The 19,034-nt window shown below is 45.1% G+C and overlaps 3 protein-coding genes across 3 annotated transcripts in view; 1 reads left to right on the plus strand and 2 right to left on the minus strand.

The window, feature by feature from the left end:
- Window positions 1-860: 860 nt before the first annotated feature.
- LOC139396819 (importin-5) lies at window positions 861-14,775 on the minus strand. The gene is made up of 24 exons (XM_071143737.1): window positions 14,615-14,775; window positions 12,656-12,736; window positions 11,301-11,493; window positions 10,972-11,074; window positions 10,701-10,797; window positions 10,419-10,523; window positions 9,977-10,220; window positions 9,401-9,488; window positions 8,728-8,834; window positions 8,447-8,571; window positions 8,060-8,149; window positions 7,687-7,860; window positions 7,052-7,270; window positions 6,795-6,878; window positions 5,725-5,857; window positions 5,394-5,515; window positions 5,045-5,141; window positions 4,733-4,905; window positions 4,234-4,401; window positions 3,803-3,925; window positions 3,320-3,539; window positions 2,739-2,967; window positions 2,415-2,556; window positions 861-2,219 (listed from the first exon to the last, which is right to left on the minus strand). The coding sequence occupies exons 1-24, from the start codon at window positions 14,690-14,692 to the stop codon at window positions 2,133-2,135; spliced, it is 3,282 nt and encodes a 1,093-aa protein (XP_070999838.1). The 5' UTR covers window positions 14,693-14,775; the 3' UTR covers window positions 861-2,132.
- Window positions 14,776-16,472: 1,697 nt separating this feature from the next.
- The window catches only part of LOC139396822 (nucleotide triphosphate diphosphatase NUDT15-like), a 2,657-nt gene continuing 95 nt past the window's right edge, over window positions 16,473-19,034 (plus strand). The window contains exons 1-3 of the mRNA XM_071143740.1: window positions 16,473-16,766; window positions 16,856-17,052; window positions 17,197-19,034. The exon at window positions 17,197-19,034 is cut by the window's right edge and continues 95 nt beyond it. Of these exons, the coding sequence (XP_070999841.1) occupies window positions 16,612-16,766; window positions 16,856-17,052; window positions 17,197-17,300 (456 nt within the window). The 5' untranslated portion in view covers window positions 16,473-16,611 and the 3' untranslated portion in view covers window positions 17,301-19,034. The remainder of the gene's footprint in view (window positions 16,767-16,855; window positions 17,053-17,196) is intronic.
- LOC139396821 (carboxypeptidase O-like) overlaps window positions 17,738-19,034 on the minus strand; it is a 2,811-nt gene continuing 1,514 nt past the window's right edge. Inside the window, exons 6-9 of the mRNA XM_071143739.1 lie at window positions 18,819-18,912; window positions 18,373-18,575; window positions 18,169-18,253; window positions 17,738-18,003 (exon numbers count right to left, since the gene is read on the minus strand). Of these exons, the coding sequence (XP_070999840.1) occupies window positions 17,738-18,003; window positions 18,169-18,253; window positions 18,373-18,575; window positions 18,819-18,912 (648 nt within the window). The remainder of the gene's footprint in view (window positions 18,004-18,168; window positions 18,254-18,372; window positions 18,576-18,818; window positions 18,913-19,034) is intronic.

The following is a 19,034-nucleotide window of genomic DNA, read 5'->3' on the forward strand; positions in this document are numbered from 1 at the left end:
CAATGCTAGAGCGTGCAATTGGCATTCTAACTGTAGGAATGTCCACCAGAGCATTGCCAAATAATTGAATGCTAATTGCTCTACCATAAGCCACCTCCAGCACAGAAGTGTAACCACGCCAGCCCAAGACATCCATAACTGGCTTCACCTGCAGATCGTCTGAGACCAGACACCCGATGAAACTGTGGGTTTGCACAACTGAAGAATCTCTCCACAAAACTTATCTGCATGCTGGTCGTCCTCATCGGGGTCTTGACCTGACTGCAGTTCAGTGTCGTAAATGTGTGCAAATGTTCATCTTTGATGGCCACTCTGTTCAGGGTGAAGAGTGCTCCATGGAGGCTTTGGGGTTGTATGGGCAGGCATAAGCTACAGCCAAACTCAAATGCATTTAAATCGATGGTAATTTGAAAGCAAAACTATATGTGATGAGGCCCATTGCCAACACCTAATGTTTCAGCATGATATCGCACTACCCCATGTTTCAAGGATCTGGAAGCAACTCCTGGAAGCTGAGTGTCAGTTCTGCCATGGCATGCATACTCAGACATATCACCCATTGAACATGTTTCAGATGCTCTGGATCGATGTGTACGACAGCGTGTTCCAGTTCGCGCCAATAGCCAGAAACTTCGCACAGCCATTGAAGTGAGACATCATTCCACACCAAGGAGCGGTGTCGTGCAGCATGAGACAAGTGGTCACACCAGATACGGACTGGTATTCTGATCCACGCACATACCTCAGATACCTTTTTAAAATGTATCTGACTAGACACATATCTATATTCCCAGTCGTGTGAAATCCAGATTAGGGCCCAATTTATTTCAATTGACTAATAGGAACTGAACTCCGTAAAAAACTGTTGCATGTGGTTTATTTTTTGTTCAGGGTAAAATCAACTTTCCTTATTTCAATAATGTATAATAAACCTACATTGCAGTGAAAGTGACAACCCATGCATTACATTAATGCATTATGACGAATTCTGCCAATCTGAAATGTATTGTTGACATCCACCAAATATCTGCAGGGGTGCTAAGGTTCTAAACCAAATGTTAGCGGAGGATGGATGCACACATTAAGTCTATTCCATGCGTCTACATGTCTATAACCCAGCACATTGTGGCTAAGACACTTAATCCTAAACCAACTTCATTCAATTGGTGTAAACCTTCATGAAAAACAAACCTACATTTATACAGGGTTTCAGGGAAAGGAAAATAACACCTATAAAGGGTTTGTTTTAAATCTCCTAGACAGACAATCATGATTTCCTCACTCATTTATTAAAGGAGAGCTTGAGTTAGCCACTGACACATGCTGTTAGTCTTGAGAATAGACAGATTCAGATCAGTGAGCCAACAGCATACAGAGGCCGTTTCCTCCAGGTGCCACCGTGCGGCTCCGTCAGAAAGAGAAACAAAAAAAGCCTAAACAAAAAAACAAAATTCAGAGGCAGGAAGTGGTCACCCCATGACATGTACACACTTCCTTGTTCCATTCCCCAGTCCTCTAGTCAACACTCCTCATACAGCAGCTGGGTCCTACCAAGTCTGATACTTCTAGGAGTTTATTACAGCTGGGTAAACATGACATTTTCACATGGTTCCACAGAGCACAACTACACCAGTTAAACTTGTGGTGGAAAGGGTTAAGTCAATTTCATCAAAAGACCAGATGATTCTGAACAGTTTAACAGGATGGAGAAGAAACTGAATTAATACTTGTGTTCATTTGTTTTCCCTTTGTGGAGGTGAGGCCAACAACGCTCCAACCGTCAGGATTCAGGAAGAGGGTATAGACCACTCCAGTGGGCGATAACACATTAGTGACTTAAAGGGGAGGGGTCATCCTCTGGAGGGGGCAGGGTCTTATTGACAGTCACTCAGACAAATCAACCTGGTCCCTACAGTTAGTCGAGTGCAGGGGAGACTGACTGGATAGGGAGGGGGGCAGCAGGAGGCTGCAGTGAAGTCCACACACACGCTACAGATCAGAGATGGAAAAGGAGATGGGAGGGAGGTGGTGATCTAGGGAGGGAGGTGGTGATCTAGGAAGGAGGAGATCCAGGAGCTAGATGTTTAAACATGGTCTTGTTGTTTTCCAACAAAGGAAGGGGATAAGGCTTCTCAAGCAGTGTTGAGGAGGTCCTGGATGGCCTTCTGTTGAGTCTCGTTCAGCATTGTGACACACTGGGTCCACAGTCCTCCAGAACCCTGGGGAGGGGACAAGCTTTTAGATGAAGAAACTGCTGACTGACTACTAGACCTAGGACATTTCAATGTGGGACACTGACAAGGTGTTTCAAATTAACCTCGGTTTGGTTTACACCAATTTTCAGAATTCCTCAAAGCTTGTTAAAAGTTCCTAGATTGAACAAAGTAACTCCGGCAAGTAGAGCATTCCCTCACCTGTACTTGGCGGATGACATTTGCCAATCTCTTGCTGCATGCATCCTCACTCTTGACCGACTCGTTGGCGACTCCTTCAGCGATGATCTGGAATATCTTGGGAAGATTTGCATTGTCTGGTCCGAGGACAATAGGATTGTTGCTGTTGGAAGAAAAATGCATAAACAAAGAGAACATACCATAGACATATCAGCTGCAACACTTGGGTCATGTTCATTAGGCGACCATGTAAAACGTCTAAAAGCTAAGCAACAGAACACTAAATAAAATGTCTTATTGGCATGAACACAAACCAAATCAGTAATATTAAAGTCAGTCCCCCACCTTTCGATAAGGTCACAAAGGAAGTCAAAGGTGTGCACAGCTTCCTCCTTGTCTTCGTTGAGTGGCAGCCAGGAGAGCCAATGGGGAAGGATCTCGTTGACATTGGCACACTCAGGCCTGAATCTCATGACCTTGCCCACGGCTGATATGCAGTTCTCTGTGGCGTTGACGTTCTCCTTGACCTTGGAGTCTGGAGACTGGATCACACCCAACAGCGTGGGCAGTGCCTCTGGAGGAGAGGATAACCAGTCAGGAGAGGGCAGAGACATAAATGTCAAGGGATGCATGTCAACAGTGCAACAAGCAGGCTATCCATAGTGGGCTGTAGCCAAGTGAGCAAGTCTAAATCATGACTTGCCCACTGACCAGGTTCAATGTAATCAAGTTAGATACATATTCCTAGATAAATACAGAGTGCCTTCAGAAAGTAGTCAACTCCACTTATTCCCAAATTTTGTTGTGTAAAAAAAAGTGCCATCAACTTCAATCCCACCTTGTAACTAAAAGTGTAACAAGTCAAGGGGTGTGAATACTTTGAAGGCACTAGCTGGATAGATAACAAGACCCTGTGTGTCAGGTACCGGTGCAGAAGGGTCGGTAGTTCTCTCCTCCGTACTGAGCCATGACTCCTACGCCGTAGGCTGCAGCTTGTCTCACTTCGGGGCTGGTGTCACACAGCGACAGGGCCATGGCCCGCAGGAAGAGTTCCGCATATTTAAAGGAAGAGGGGCTGCAGTGCTCAACCACGTCGTCAAAGATGCACAGACCCCACTGCCTGTCTGCCCACGGCCTGCTAGGACACTGGAGACAACATCAAGAGGTCAAAGGTCAGCCCTGTAACAGCACCAAGCTTCTGTTGATTAAATCCTACATGGTGTGGCACACCAATGTGACCCCACATACATGGACATGTTCATTAGGCACCAAATAGAAGAAAACTGACAAACAGTGAAGACTAGAAATGCTAGTTTCCCACTAGGTTTTGTTACGGTGTGCCCTAATGAACATGACCAAGGACCATGTTAATGTCTGTCCGTTGGAGTGAGTGATGGAACCATCCTCACCACGAGCTGTACGATGAGCTGTAGAAGCTGCTCAAACCACGGCAGCACTTGTTCCTTGTAGCTGCTGAACACAGAGTGCAAAATGTCTGACACTTTGGTCAGTATGTACACATCGTTTTCATCCTGCAGAGAACACAACAATCACATGGTAGGAAACACTGCCAGGGAAATGGGAACAGAACAGTTGGTTCATGCAGAAACGCACCATGCAAGACAAGGTGTAAATATGTTGATTCATTCTAGAGCTGAATAAACACTTAGAAAAAGCAGGTGTGAACACAAACACTGCTATTGGACAGTACAAACTTGACATGGCTCACATCAGTGCAGTCACTATTGCTGTAAACTTGAACATTTAACATCAAGCCAGATTACCTTGCATCTAACAAGTTATTAAAATGCCCAGAAGGTCCGCCGTGAGGAACGCTCACCTCGTCTTGTAACGTTTCCTCCATGCCCTCGTCGTAGTCCTCATCCTGTCGTTTGGCCTGTCTCAGCTCCTGGTTCTTAAAGTGTTCCTCCAGCTTCCCCTTCAGGATCCCTCCCAGCTCTTCAAAGTGCTCGTTGTTCAGGCAGCCCTCTCCCATTAACTCAATACACTGGAGGGCAACCACAGTCAGCATTTTTCCACATCATAAATGAATTACAACTTAAATTCCTAAGATTAATTTGTGTGGAAATGCTACAGACAATATAATCCAAGCATATTTTTTATTTTATTTTTTATTTTACCTTTATTTAACCAGGCAAGTCAGTTAAGAACAAATTCTTATTTTCAATGACGGCCTAGGAACAGTGGGTTAACTGCCTGTTCAGGGGCAGAACGACAGATTTGTTCCTTGTCAGCTCGGGGGTTTGAACTTGCAACCTTCCAGTTACTAGTCCAACGCTCTAACCACTAGGCTACCCTGGGATGGGGGGGTTGGTTACCTTGGCAAACGAATGCATGATTTCTGATAGGACATCCGAGTCTGGCTCTGTGCCAATGGCCTTGATGAGGGCGTCGCACATGAAGTGCCACATCTGTGTGAGGTAGTCTGGGCCTCGTACCCGCGCACACTCCAGCAGCAGGGGCATGGACTCCGCTGCTGCCACCCGCACACGTACAGACAGGACAGTCAAGGACCAACCACAGTGGATGACAACAGTCTTATTCAGAGACCTGCCAGACAGCCCAGCCAACAACAGTCTTCAATAAACATGACGTTCAACACGTAGTGAGCGCTCCCATTAAAAGGATATCATCGTGGAAGTAGAACTTGAGCAGAGGAACCATCAGCTTGACCACCTGTTCTGTGTACTCCACAAACCCTTCCTTCAACTCTTTGGCATAGCACACCTGGAGAACACAGAGACAGGCTTTTAGAAAGAAGACCTGCTGAGTTTATTCAAATACAAGACAGCTTTTTCTTGGTCTTGGGAAGGAGACAGGGTTAGCCTGAAAGCAGAGTTTGGGTAATGTCCAGGATGAAAAAGGAAATTCATCTAATCCCTAAACTGGAAACGACTCCAAATCTAAAGCAATACGGCAGCCATGTTTAAATGAAGTTCTATTGGTGTGTGAGCAGCACTGCCCCTCGCCCAGTCTCACCAGCATCTGGCAGGCGGTGGCCTTCTCTTCCAGCCCGGCTGTCTTGATGCCAAAGCTCTGCTGGTCTCCCAGGTTCACAAACTCCCATCCGTCATCCTCCGACATGTTCTCCATGTCCTGGGCTGGGGAGGGAAGCCAGGAGAAAAGGCTTAGTTAGCCACAGGACACTACCCTTCACACAAGCATAGCAAGCCAGTTGAATTGCATTTCCATCAGGTTTTGACTTCAATAATTGAGATTCTATAGTGACTATGGGAACCCTGCAATGTTCTATAGGAGTCTACTGTGGATACCAAAATCAATCCCAACATTCAACCAGCATAGAACTTACTGTCCAGGAGGGCCACCTCTGGCTTGATAGAGGCAGTCTTCATTAGGGGCCCCATGACCACAGGTAGGTACTGCTGGAACTCTTTCCCCAGGATCTTACACATCCTGGCCCAGGCTGAGATCATGTAGGAGATCTGAGGGAACAGACAACCAGGGGTTCGTTCAGTATGGAGAAAACTGTTTGAAATAACATTTTATTTGTCACATGCGTCAAATACAACAGGTAACCTTACCTACAAGCCCTTAACCAACAAAACAGTTAACTTCTTGAGGGTCGGGGGCAGTATTCGGGTGGTTGACGTGCCCAAAGTAAATTGCTTGTTGTTCAGACCCAGAAGCTGGGATATGCATATAATTGGTAGTATTGCATAAACTCTGAAGTTTAAAAACTGTTAAAATAATGTCTGAGTATAAGAGAACTGATATGGCAGCTGAAAAACCAAGGAGAAGCCATCCAGATTATGTTTTGTTGGTGTCTGCCCATTCAAATGCTTGTTTATGGGAAAATCAAAGGAACACCTCCCAGATTGCAGTTCCTAGGGCTTCCACTAGATGTCTGTCTTTAGAAAGAGTTTCAGGCTTGTTCTCTCATTTGGACTGTAGTATTGTGGTGCGCACTTCGTTATTCATCTCCGGTAATGAACATACTATTCTCAGTCTTTAATTTGATTGTTTATTTACATATTAGGGTACCTGAGGATTGATTAGGAACATTGTTTGACTTGGACGAAGTTTATTGGTAACTTTTGGGATTCCTTTGTATGGATTTTGAATGAGGGAAACAGGTAAATTATCGAGTCAAGCGCACCAACTAAACTGACTTTTTGGGGATTTAAGACAATATTTACTAAATAAAGAGTAAAAAAAGTCAACAGGAACAATGGGGAGGCACTACCAGACCGTGTCCAATAACAGATTTGCGATTTCAGTTGCACTACAGTGTTCTCTACATAACCCAGCAGTTCAGTTCCCAAAACAATGCAGATAGAAATGCAACAATTAGAGCAGACAACAGTCCCCCGTTCTGATGGATAATCATATCCATTCTAGACAACACATCTGTAAACATACCTGTGGGTCGTCATCCTCCAGGTCATTGAAGTCGGTCTGGGTCTTCAGCAGCAGCTGCATCACAGCTGACGCATCAGGCATGAACTGAGACAGAAGGGCAATCAGTCAACGTTTCACCAAACAGACAAATACAAAATGGATGGAGAGGAAATAACACTTAAAGTACGGGCATTGAGCATGTATGCAAATCTTGGTGTGTGACAAATCCTCGCATAAGGAACATGTACTGAACACCTGGTAGACAAAGCAGTGTGTACCTTGTCCTTGCCGACAGCCAGGCCGATGAGGCTGATACACTCGATGGTCTTCCCTCGGAGCAGCCTCAGCTCCTTCTGCACAGCGTTCTCCACGATATGTTTGAGGGAGGGCATGAACAGGTCGTAGTAGGGAACAAACTTCTCCTCGGCCGTGTCCGCCACAGACGCTATGGACGTCACCACCTGCTCCAGAACCAGCTTGGTACCCTTCTGGATCAGCTGGGACGGTGGACAGAGGGCTTCATTAGCATCCACAAGTTAACATGGTCATTGATCATGACCTACCAAGGCCCATTAACAAAGACGTGCGTCTGATAAGGGTTTGTGCTGCAAAACAGATTAGACGGATAATGTTTGAAATCAACAAAGACTGGCATTTTTTCTCTAAACAGATTGGTAACACTCAAAGCTGAAACTCCATCGATTACATCAAATTAATAGATTGTAAATGTAGTCTGACATTAAGTAACAGATTCCTACAGCGAGAGAAACCCGTGGTGGAGAACAGACCTTTAATCTCCCAAAAGGTCTTACTGCTAAACCATAGAGGACTGTCGCAGAGAAATACCATGTGGGTTGAAATGTTTTTAATACACACACTAAGACAGAAAAACAGCACACATTGACAGACAGACCTCCTGTAGTTTGGCCACCATGATGACATGTAGGTGCTGGACCAGGCTGTCCAGATAGGGGATCAGGAGGGACTTGGGACAGTCCTCAGTGAAGTTGATGAGGGCCGCGGCAGCGTGGGCCTGGACACGGGGGTTGGTCTGGTCCTCCATGGTCTGCAGTAGGGCAGAGATCACCTGGTGGGAGAGGGCACAGGGTCAAAGGTCAGCTGACATGAATATAGAATTGCATCAGTGATGAGTTTGATAAGCTGTGCAGGCCTAAGACCCTGTTTGACATGGACTCTCTCTTTACAAGAGGTGGTAAAACTGCCAATGTAAAACAATGTGTCCTCAAAATACAGTTCAACAAACCATGTGGAAAAATCCCTTATACCTTATCGTGGAATTTCTTTTGGAAGGTGGGGGCGAAATCGGTGGCCATCTGCCCGATGGCGTTGCATGCAGCATAACGGACTCTGGGGTGCTGGAAACAGAGACAAAGGGTCAACAACAAATCACATCAGGGAGAAACGACAACGTGAAACAGATTCAACCCAATTAAAAAGTACTTTGGGACAACTGCTGATGTAAAAGGTCTTTACAGACTGTAGCCCAGTTGGTACAGCAGGGGTTTTCCTGCAACGCCATGATAGTGGGTTTGAGTCCTGCGAACACCCATACTTAAGGTACGCACGCATGACTAAGTCGCTTTGGATCAAAGCGTCTGCTAGATGGCACGTATATTATATATGAAGGCATTTGATTGGTTGAATAAACTCACAGGGTCCTGACAGAACAGTAGCAGGAAGCTGACGATCTCGTTGAGGATGGCCTCCATCTGTTGGTGGCAGCCCTCCCCGATGGCCGACAGCGCCATGAGGCCGGCGTGGCGGTACTTCCAGTCAGCTGACACACAAATATACAGTTACTGACATGTTGCTAGGTAACATCACAGCTGGGTCATACCTGCCATGCTATGGTACATGATCGAGACCATGTCCAAGAGAGTGGTTCAGGATGACAGATGTAGTAGAAGTGTTTGAAACCAAAGATAAGACGTACGGTTCTGCAACATAGTCATGATGTGCTGTTTGATCATGGGCAGCACCATCTTTCCTCCCAGCCCACAGGCCATTCTGTCCAGAGCGCTCTCTCCTGCAACTGCATTGCTGTGAAACCCACGCAAAAATACAACAAGTTAACAACCCCATCCTACATTACCATGGACAGATTATGCCTTCAACCAATCACCTTTGGTACACGCTATAACCATTTTTGCTGGGGTAAATTATCTTGCAGTATGCTTCATCAGCAGTGCAGGAAATACAGGTTTAGGCTGTACCAGTTGAAGATTGTGTGCATGTGATGTAGCTGGCATAGAGATGGAATGAATAGAACAGGCCTGGAAATTAACCCTATACATTTGACTGGTAAACATATGGTACATTCGCAATGGCTGCCTGGTATTGTGATGCAATCATTCCCATGGTAATGTAGAATGTTTATTCAAATTATTCTAATTGATGTGGCTCATGCAATGGTATGCATTTGTTGCAATGTTATGCATTTGTTGCAATGTCAGTTGAGTTGAACCAAACCACAGCACAGATTGATGGTACACTTCCTGCTTAGCTCCTCTATGAGTAGACTTGCAGTGGCAACCAGACCACCCACCATTGACTTGAATGGGGACGGCCGTTCTATTCATTACATTTCTGTAGTAGCTAGGATGTACCTGTCAAAGTCATCGTCCTCCAGCTCATCAGCCATAGACCACTCCTCGTCCTCCTCCAGATCCACCATCATAGCCAGCATCTGGGGAACTGCACAGACAACCACCACACCAATACATCACTGACTTTACTGTGACCACTTCTGAGGACAAACAATGGTGAACACTTAGTCAACAGCAAACTACAAATACTTTCCTACATTTGGACTAAACGACCCAATAGTGACACAAACCTCCAAACTAAATGCTAGCTTCTGCTGCTGAAACATTCCTCAAATGAGAAACGGTTCAAACAGCTATTCAGTTGCATTTTTAGCCTGCAGTCAAAAGGAGTCAGACTGAAATAGCACTTTGAAGTGCTACAGCACACGGCAGTGAGTTGATTTAGACACTTCCCAAAACAACATTTCCTTTAGCTGCACCCAGTTTACCTCTGAAGAGAACAGACCGACTGCATCTCCACTGGCATGAGAGAAAATGTACTTCCTGCCATCCCTTACAAAAACACATCTGAGTGAATCAGTACACCTCAGACAGCAGACTGGGGTGATGAGACAGGGCGGTGTGACCATCACTCACCGCTGGATGCCACGATGGCGGTGTGTTTCCTCAGCATAGCGGCGGCAGTCTCGGACAGCGTGACGATAACCTCCAGGGCCAGCTGCCTCTGCATGTTGGTCAGGGTGGTGTCAGCACACAGCTTCAGGCTGAGCTGCAGCGTGGCCTCCAGGTTGGGTCGCAGGTACTTGGGGGCCGTGTCAGCGATCTCAACCAGAGACTTCAGCACAGAGTCATCTCCCTGGTAACACGACTCATTCACCGCCTTACCAGAGACCGAGAGGGATCGTTACACCAGCGGAACGGGTAAAGCTACATTACAATAAAAGAGCACCTCACATCTAGAGATTCATCTGAGAAGGATCCATTATTAAAACCGCTAACAGACAATATGTAAGGGTACATCTGTGATTTGACTGGAAGAAGCCAAGTTCCCCAGAGCAGACGTGGGGGCCTGTCTCACCTGCAAGATGCCTGGCAGCAGGTCAGAGAAGTGCTTCAGCAGGGCAGCGTTGCCCTCATTGGACAAGACGAAGGAGGCTGCAGCGCGGGCAGCTAGGGTACGGATCTACAGGGGGGAATAAGGGAGACAATGACACTACCAGTTCGGGTGACAATAGTTTATACAAGACTTGAGTTATCCTTCCAGGAGCTGGAATGATGTTGAAAGCTGAAAACATGTCTGCAGAGTTAACATTTTCTATTCAAATGGAGGTGTGGAGTGTTACCCCTGCAAGGCACTCACCTGTGGGTTCTCCTGGTCCTGCATACACTGGACCAGCATCCTCTTGATCACCTCCATGTAGTGCTGCTGCTGGTTGCCAAAGATACCTGGGAAGTTCCTACAGAGAAAATCCAGAGCATAGTGGGAGTTATGCCAAAGGCTGCATACGCAAAGCTTAGGCTATAGTCACGTCATCGTACAAGAACACAGATCAACAAGTAGTCATTAATACTTTGTTTTCAGAATAAATCATGAAGTCTTAGGGGAGGGGGTATTGGGTTGGGTTTCTCACCAGAATATATGCAGGGCGGCCTCTCTCAGGCCAACGTTGTCAGAGTTGACCGAGTCAAACAGGAACTTGAGCAGCTCTGGCCACTGGTTGTTTCCATCATCATCTAGAGGAACCATGTAAAGACAAGAGAATGTAGAATACCAGACTGAGCTGAAGGAGCCTGTCCATATCACTCCACAAGGTGACACAGTCACAAGAGAATGTAGTATACCAGACTGATCTGAAGGAGCCTGTCCATATCACTCCACAAGGTGACAGTCAAAACCACCACGGTTATGCATGGACCAAGAGGTCAACTGCAGATGCCCCTCAGCTGTCCCCTAACCAACCTAGGAGGTTACGGCAGAGCTCTGCAGCGATGTCCGCGACCTTCTTGCGAATGTTGGGCGAGGCCTCTGTCTGGATGCTGGTGACCAGCTCTGTCTTGATGGCCGTCTGCATGTCCACCGTCAGGCCGGGGTAGATCTCCTCGAAGGAGGACGACAGCAGCCGACGCAGCAGCACCGCCGCCATCGTCTTGACCTGGGGGGGTGGGGGACACATTTCATGGTTACACCAGAGGTCAATGCCTCCATTTGATCAAAGTTTAACACGATTAAAGTCCACCGTTTCATTCGGTCAAAGGTGTGCCATAAGTCTTCCTTGGCAACCAGTCCTTAACCCTGCATGTAGATATCCGAAAGGGACAATTGGAAAAGCAAAACAACTTGTCTCAACATACATGACATCCCCCTGAGCAAAGCCTAGCTCTCTGAAACAAAGATCTAAACATGTCAAGTAGGCAGCAGAGGTATGCTGTTCCCGGTCGAGTTCCGTCCTGCTCCCCCGCTCTATAAATACTGTCACGCGAGAGAGGTGCATGGAGGGCCAGGCCGCCTAGCCCATCCAGTGCACTACTTTTAACCAGGGCCCATCGTCAAAAGCAGTGCGCAATATAGGGAATAGGGTGCCATTTGTGATGCAGAAAGAGGTAACAGATGCTGCTCAGCAATCACACCCTCATCTGAATAAATGTCAAGAGGACGACTCACTGACACGACCGTCACACTGGTCATGCTCCCCTGCTCAGACGCTGCATGCGTCGACCAATGGTTACGTGCCACATCTATGCTGTCAGGCACCAGATTTCTATAACTTATGTGGGGTTATCCGAGGTAAAATACCTATCCAGGCGTTGTAAGATCTGGCATTTGTCAGCAACGTCCGAGCAGGGCAGCATGACCAAAGTGACGTGACAATGGCCATGTATGAGTTATTACACTATTACTGTGCAGGTTGGTGAGCATAAAAACAGGGTATTTGAGCTGATGCAATGCAAAAGGACTACTTCCGGAAGATGAAATGACTACAGGATTCCTAGGATAGACTGGATGCTGCACGACAACGGTTTTACACAATAAGAATTTGGCTACAGAAGTACTGTGACACGGCTTTGTCTTGTGACTAAATGTTCTTCCAAGACTTGTTTACATAAGCTCATTCTGCCCCTCAGAGACATTGTTCATCTTTAAGAGTCAACCATGGGCAGCAGGTAGCCTAGCAGTTGGGCCAGTAACCGAAAGGTAACCCTGAGCCAACAAGGAGAAAAATCTGCCGATGTGCCCTCTAGCAAGGCACTTGACCCCAATTGCTCCTGTAAGTAGCTTTGGTTAAGAGTCTACTAAATGACTAAAATGTAACAAACCTCTTCTGCGCAGGCTGCATCTCGGATGGCCTGCAGCAAAAATGTGATCTTTGTCTGACCGGGGATGGTGTCATAAGCTTCCTGCAAAGAGAGAGAATGCGTCAGTTAGAGGAAGCATTAATGTGTTCTCCTGAAAGCCATTGCCCTGATAACGGAGGTGCGTGGGGGTCATAGATTGAAATTCAGGGTTATGAAAATCTCCCTTGGGGCAAAGTTAGACTAATAGGAGTTGTCATCTTAACTAGAAGCTACTCATTAGTTTGTCTAATGCGGCAGCTGTCTGACATCTGGTTATTAACACTATGGCTGTTGCTGGATGCTTGGTGACATTGGGGGGGGGGGGCTAAATTGTGACTGCCACTGCACATTCTCTCTCCAACAATGTGGATGTATGCCCCAGGAAACACCCCACGCCCACTTTTCAAGATTCCTGCTAACTCTGTCACTGCTGCTAAAAAAATTAATTAAATTAAAAACTATTGGGGGAAACACTGAATTAGTTCTGGTTCATAGGTGGCATCTTTTAATGTCTGCATCTGGAATCTTGACAGGGTCAGCAAATAAGAGCACATAAGCCCACCACAGGACAGTTTGGATTTATTGGTGCTATATATAGTTTTAGGTTAATGAGTGCGATTACATCTAGCTCAGAGTATCTTCGCAATAGATTACAATGCCCATAGCATTGACCAACGACATTTAAAATGGACTCATTGAATCTAAACTTGTTTTATTCTATCCCTGCTGTCCAGTAGGTTGGTAGATATAATCCTGATCTCCATGACGTTCTCTCTGTGTGACTAAAGGATTCCGATGAGCTTAACCATCGGCAGACACTCATTGTCTTTCATAAAGGAAAGTGCTGACCGCTAGTGGGGGATGAGTGTGATAAGATTCAAGTGAAACTCAAATCCAGAGCCCTGATGAAGAGAGACCGTCCATAACAATGCGCTACGGATCCCAATCTCGCCTTGATCACGGATAAGTATGTCTACTCAGTGGGAAAACAAGATCATTAACGTTAGCTGCTAATCCTGGTAGCTAGTTTCAGAAAGTCTGAGACCAGGCTATCCATAAAGAATACCAACTAGTGACACAGCTGACCAGGTAGATGTGTGGATTACACGCATGCTAATACAGGCGTGCTCATATGATCTGTATATTTAACCAAGATAGCTTGCTATCGTGTTAGATACCGACCTAGTTGCGACACATCGCACCTGAAAGAAAAAGCCCACAGGTCCGGACAGACTAATTTTTTATACATGTAGATTATTTAGCGGACGTAACGACTGTAAAACTTACTAGTTTGTTAGCCATCTTATAACTAAAGTTATGCATAGTCACACCAGCTGACATAATATAGGGAGTAAGCGAGATAACTAAGAGTAGTTTGTAGCTTCGGACTCTAAATGTATTGCAACATAGCTGGCTAACTAGCTAACATTAGCTACATTTCCGACCGGGGCCCTTGACAATTTTATGTTGTCGATTAACGTTGCTTTAGATAGCGTTACTGAGGTCGATTTCTCAAGTCTTCGGATGAGGAACCAAAATATTTAACTACCTAAAACATAGCTTGCTAAACTAGTAACGTTAGTAGCTACTGTAACCGAAGTGGTGATGTGCATATCAATGTGTGTCTCTAACTTGCTAACTAGCTAACTAACGTTAACTGAGCACGACTGTAGTGTTAGCTAACGTTAGTTATAGCTAGAGAAGGGCCTTTTAAAAATCGTTGACGAAGCCTTAATGATTTGCTTACTAACGAAGTTTCATGGATCAATGAATTGTGCCATTTCCACATGCTACATTTTTAGCCAACTAGTTAACGTTAGCTGCTAAGCCGTAGTCCACTTCGGCTTCACACGTGGGCTGGGCTAATCGCAAATTGGCTAACTCTAGAAAGTAGCCTCAGCGCGGTGCTATCGACCTAGACAGTATATTTTGAGAGCTTACCTCCGACTGTTTCCTGATGTCGTTGTCAGGGCTCATCAGGTTGCCCAGCAAGATGTAGAACTGCTGCTGCTCCGCCATTGCAGTGAGATCCAGAAAACGCTCAGCCAAGAGAGACCGCGGAAAGGAAAGCCGGCAGACGTTGCGACCCCTTGCACCCGACACAAAACACCCCAGGTTCTGATTGGCCTCTATTATCAACGCTACCCTTCGTAGATTGGTTAGATATATAGGGATACACGTAGATGATAGGTGTTTGGTATATGTGTTGTTCTTATTGGACAGTGAAAATCCAACCACGAAGCGATTGGTGAAATTTCTCGGCGCACCCGCCTGTAAAATTAAATGGGCGTTTCTCTCGTTATTTCGATGATGTCATTACAAAATATTACAAAAGCGCGGGAAATTAACACATTGTGGGAAAATAGCAGATAGAAAGTCTTTGAGCGCAGTGAACAGGGTTGCGGCTAGATGGGATACAGTTTACGTGAAATTGACCACAAAAGTGGATAATTATTTTGCATTTTTGCCAGTGGTGGAAAATGTACGCAGTTTTCATTATTGAGTAAAATTAAAGATACCTTAATAGGAAATTACTCAAGTTAAAGTGAAAGTCACCCAGTAAAATACTACTTGAGAAAAAGTCAAAAAGTATTTGGTTTGAAATGTACTAAAGTATCAAAAGTAAATGTAATTTCAGAAATGTACTAAAGTATCAAAAGTAAAAGTGTAAATCATTTCAAATGTCTTATATTAAGCAAATTAGTTGGCACAATTGTTCGTGTTTTTTTTAATTTACGGATAGCCAGGGGCAGACTCCCAACACTCAGACATTCAGAAACAAACCAAGGGATGTTCTCTTGATAAGTGTGTGAATTGGACCATTTCTGTCCTGCTTCAAAATGTAACGAGTACTTTTGGGTGTCAGGGAAAATGTATGGAGTAAAAAGTACATACTTTTCTTTAGGAATGTAGTGAAGTAAAAGTTGTCATAAATAGTAAAGTACAGATACCAAAAAAAACTACTTAAGTAGTACTTTAAAGTAATTTTACTTAAGTACTTTACACCACTGATTTTAGCTAACCATAAACATTTTCAGAACCTTAGCCTAATTCTTATTTTAATTAAATTTTTAATTTTTTTATTTTATAACTAGGCAAGTCAGTTAAGAACAAATTCTTATTTTATTATTTATATAACACGTTACGTTAATTATCCTAACTTGCTGCGTAAGTTCTCCTAACCTACTACGAAAATCCCCTTCTGGTCAATTCTGACAAACCGTTTCCCTTTTAGTCAAAACGTGTGAACAGCAAGCAAGTATTATCTGCCACACCAAAATACATAACAGTATTAGTATACTGTGTGTAGCCTAATAAGGCGATATGTTTATGTTGCCATCAATTCAGAAAAAATGAATGTGAGACTCTTTCATTGTTCACATAGTTGGCAAGGCTATGCAGTTTCTGTTAGCCGGCGGCCGCCTAAAATGGGGTAGCTTGCTCTGACAAATGTGACTGATGCAAAAACAGCCAACAATCTGTGGTTCCATTTTTGTCCAGTCCACTGTTGTAGGCTACTAGTATAACTATAATAAACTATATCTGGCTACACTATGGACTATCTGTTGTGGTGTTCGCCCTAACACTTCCAAAATAACATTTTGATGTAATATCACATCAGGGCAATAAAGGGACGGTTATAGATAGGGAATCATAGCATACACGTTTGCTTATAAATATTTCCATCTGCATTGTTTAATGTATCTACATTTTTAAGCTACCCAGATAACTTTGCCTGATAAGCAACTAAAAAAATGTACCGGAAGTGATATTCACGTGTCAACCTGGCTCGTTCCGTTCCGTTCGTTGCGGAGGAGGAGCTGTGCCTGGTGAAGTTGCCTGAAACGATAGAAGAGCATATGCCATAGCATGTGTTTATAGTAGAGCTATTTGCTTATAGTTTTACTAACTGAATTACCGTGGTCTGATTTGACGAGATGACACAAAACTGCAGACCCCTCAAGCGCCCTGGTGTCGGAGTAGGGGTTCTTGTCACAGATTCAGCTCACTCCAGCTGCGTCCTCTTAGGGAAGCGAAAAAGTGCAATGGGCAAAGGAACGTATCAGCTACCTGGCGGTCATCTAGAATTTGGGTGAGTAGCTAATTATTTCTTAATGTAAACAAGAGTGTGATATTAATTTCATATTAAAGTTGACCAATAGTTGTATTTTTCATTTGAAGAGAGACATGGGAAGATTGCGCTCACAGGGAGGTGATGGAAGAGGCAGGAGTGCGCCTGAAAGAAGTAAGGTTCGCATCCGTGGTGAACTCCATCAAGCTCGATGAGCAGTACCACTACATCACCATCATCATGCAAGGAGAAGTGGACAGGAGCTACCCATCAGAGCCAGTCAATCTCGAACCAGAGAAAAACGAAGGTGAGAAACCTGGCTATCCCAGTCTCCTAGGTTCCCAGGAATTGTATTACTGTACTTGGCCTGCACTATTTACTACACTGGCAAGTTAATGATTTGTATCTGAGTTTATGTAGATATTTCTGCCTCTCTGTCTGTCTGTCCCAGGTTGGACATGGACACAGTGGGACCAGTTTCCTCAAGAGGACCAACTCTTCCTGCCTCTGGCCTGCCTGAGACAACAGGGCTTCCAGCCGTTCAACACCACATAACACTGCAGCTACCCAGAAACAGAGAAGAGAGGGGCGAAACACAGGGATAGAAGACACATACATTAGAACTGCTTTGTAGGACCTAATCAAGTCAGGCAGTTGGGTATACATGGTAACGGTTGAACTAATGTTGATCAGCACCTTTGGTTGGGTAAACATGGCAACGGTTGCTGGACTTATGAGGGGACAACTCATGGATCTAACGGAAGGAAGTTATGACAACAAATCATTACGGTTTGAGTGTATTTATATCAATGAAATGTTAATGCAAAGCACACTGTACTACAAATAACCTGTATGTGTTTTGTCAATATTAAAAGGAACATAAGAAGTAGATGATAATTTAACAGTTTTACAGTATAGTTTTAAAGACACAAGTAACATACCACACTTGACAAAATAAGTGTGTCTCATCTGACTCCTGCAGTCCTCCCAGTCTACAGCAGGATGGCGCTAGAGACCCAGGCTGCCAGCAGTGTGGTCCACAGTGTTGCCCTGACGGTGGCAGCATAGCTGTAGAAGGCCTTGTCGTGTGTGTAGGTGATGATGTGTTGTGCTCCGGCGTAGGCCTCCTCACAGGTGGGCTGGATCTGGTCCTCTGGGAGCTCGAAGCCGTGTTCGCCCTTGTCCCTGAGCTCAAAGGTGAAAGACAACGGGATGCCGATCAGCCTGGCAAAGTCCTGAGACGAACCCGAGAAGGGATCTGGAGACAGAGAGAGAGAGTTTTATAGGCCAGTAGTTGTATAGTCTCTTCCCATTGGATTGCCATGTGTCCGAGTATAGATGTGGGTCTTGATAAAATGGGATTAACCAGGCATTGCTCACTTCAGTGTTTGGTGACTCGTTGTCTTCCCTCAGCCTTACTTACACAGGATATCAGGTGAGGTGCCTACAGTGTAGTCCATCCCATGGACAGCCTTTATAGCCTTGGCTGCTCCCAGACCCACCTCCATCTGGCAACACAGAGACATACTACAGGTTAATGTGGTCAGAAAACACGTGCACCCCTGTTGATCCCCATTTTAAAACACTGGTCAATTACAACACAACTTATCTTTGGGGGCGGGCGTACCAGCTCATCGTGGTTGGGTGCTGAAGTGTTGGGATGTCCGTAGGGCACCAGGAGCTGCTGGCCATAGGAGTGGATGGTGAGGAAAGCCAGAATATCTTCCCTCATTTTCCCCAACATGTCTGTGACGGCCCAGGCCTCAGACTCAGAGAGAGCCTTGGTGCCGCAGTAGAACAGATTGCAGCAGTCTGTCGAGACACCAACCACTGCACAGACAGGAGAGGAAAACACAGTTAGGATGTGTGTGTGTGTTGGTGTTGGGGTTGGGGTCAATTCTATCTCAGTTCCAGTCAATTCAGGAAGTAAATCAAATTCCAAATGTTCCTCATTGAATAACATTGAGAATTGGAATTTCAGTGTACTATCTGAATTCAATGGAATTGAAATGGAATTGACCCCAACCTTGGTGTGTGTGAGTGAGTGTGGTTTAGAGTAAGAACCATACTCACTGCCCCAGTTAGCGTAGAAGTTACGATTGAGGTCTGTTCCATAGCAGGTACAGCCTCCTGTTCCTGGAGATCTGGACTTCCTCCACAGTCGAGTCTACAGAGATAAGAACCACTAGTCACTAACTGGAATGATAATACTGTCATCAATAATATTTCTGTTACAATATGTCATCCAAGCCAATAGATGGCGCTCTTGTTACTTGTAAGGTCTACTCA

This window comes from Oncorhynchus clarkii, unplaced genomic scaffold (genome assembly GCF_045791955.1).
Source record: "Oncorhynchus clarkii lewisi isolate Uvic-CL-2024 unplaced genomic scaffold, UVic_Ocla_1.0 unplaced_contig_11379_pilon_pilon, whole genome shotgun sequence".
In the NCBI taxonomy this organism is placed as follows: domain Eukaryota; kingdom Metazoa; phylum Chordata; class Actinopteri; order Salmoniformes; family Salmonidae; genus Oncorhynchus; species Oncorhynchus clarkii.

Bases quoted from the DNA above. Each gene is read 5' to 3' on its own strand.
- LOC139396819 (XM_071143737.1), bottom strand. From the start codon at position 14,692: ATGGCGGAGCAGCAGCAGTTCTACATCTTGCTGGGCAACCTGATGAGC. The intron at 11,075-11,300 runs GTTGGTTAGGGG...TGGTTCCTCTAG, and splicing joins GCTCTGCCGTAACCTCCTAG to ATGATGATGGAAACAACCAG. The intron at 4,906-5,044 runs ATATCCTTTTAA...TCCTGTCTGTAC, and splicing joins CAAGTTCTACTTCCACGATG to GTGTGCGGGTGGCAGCAGCG.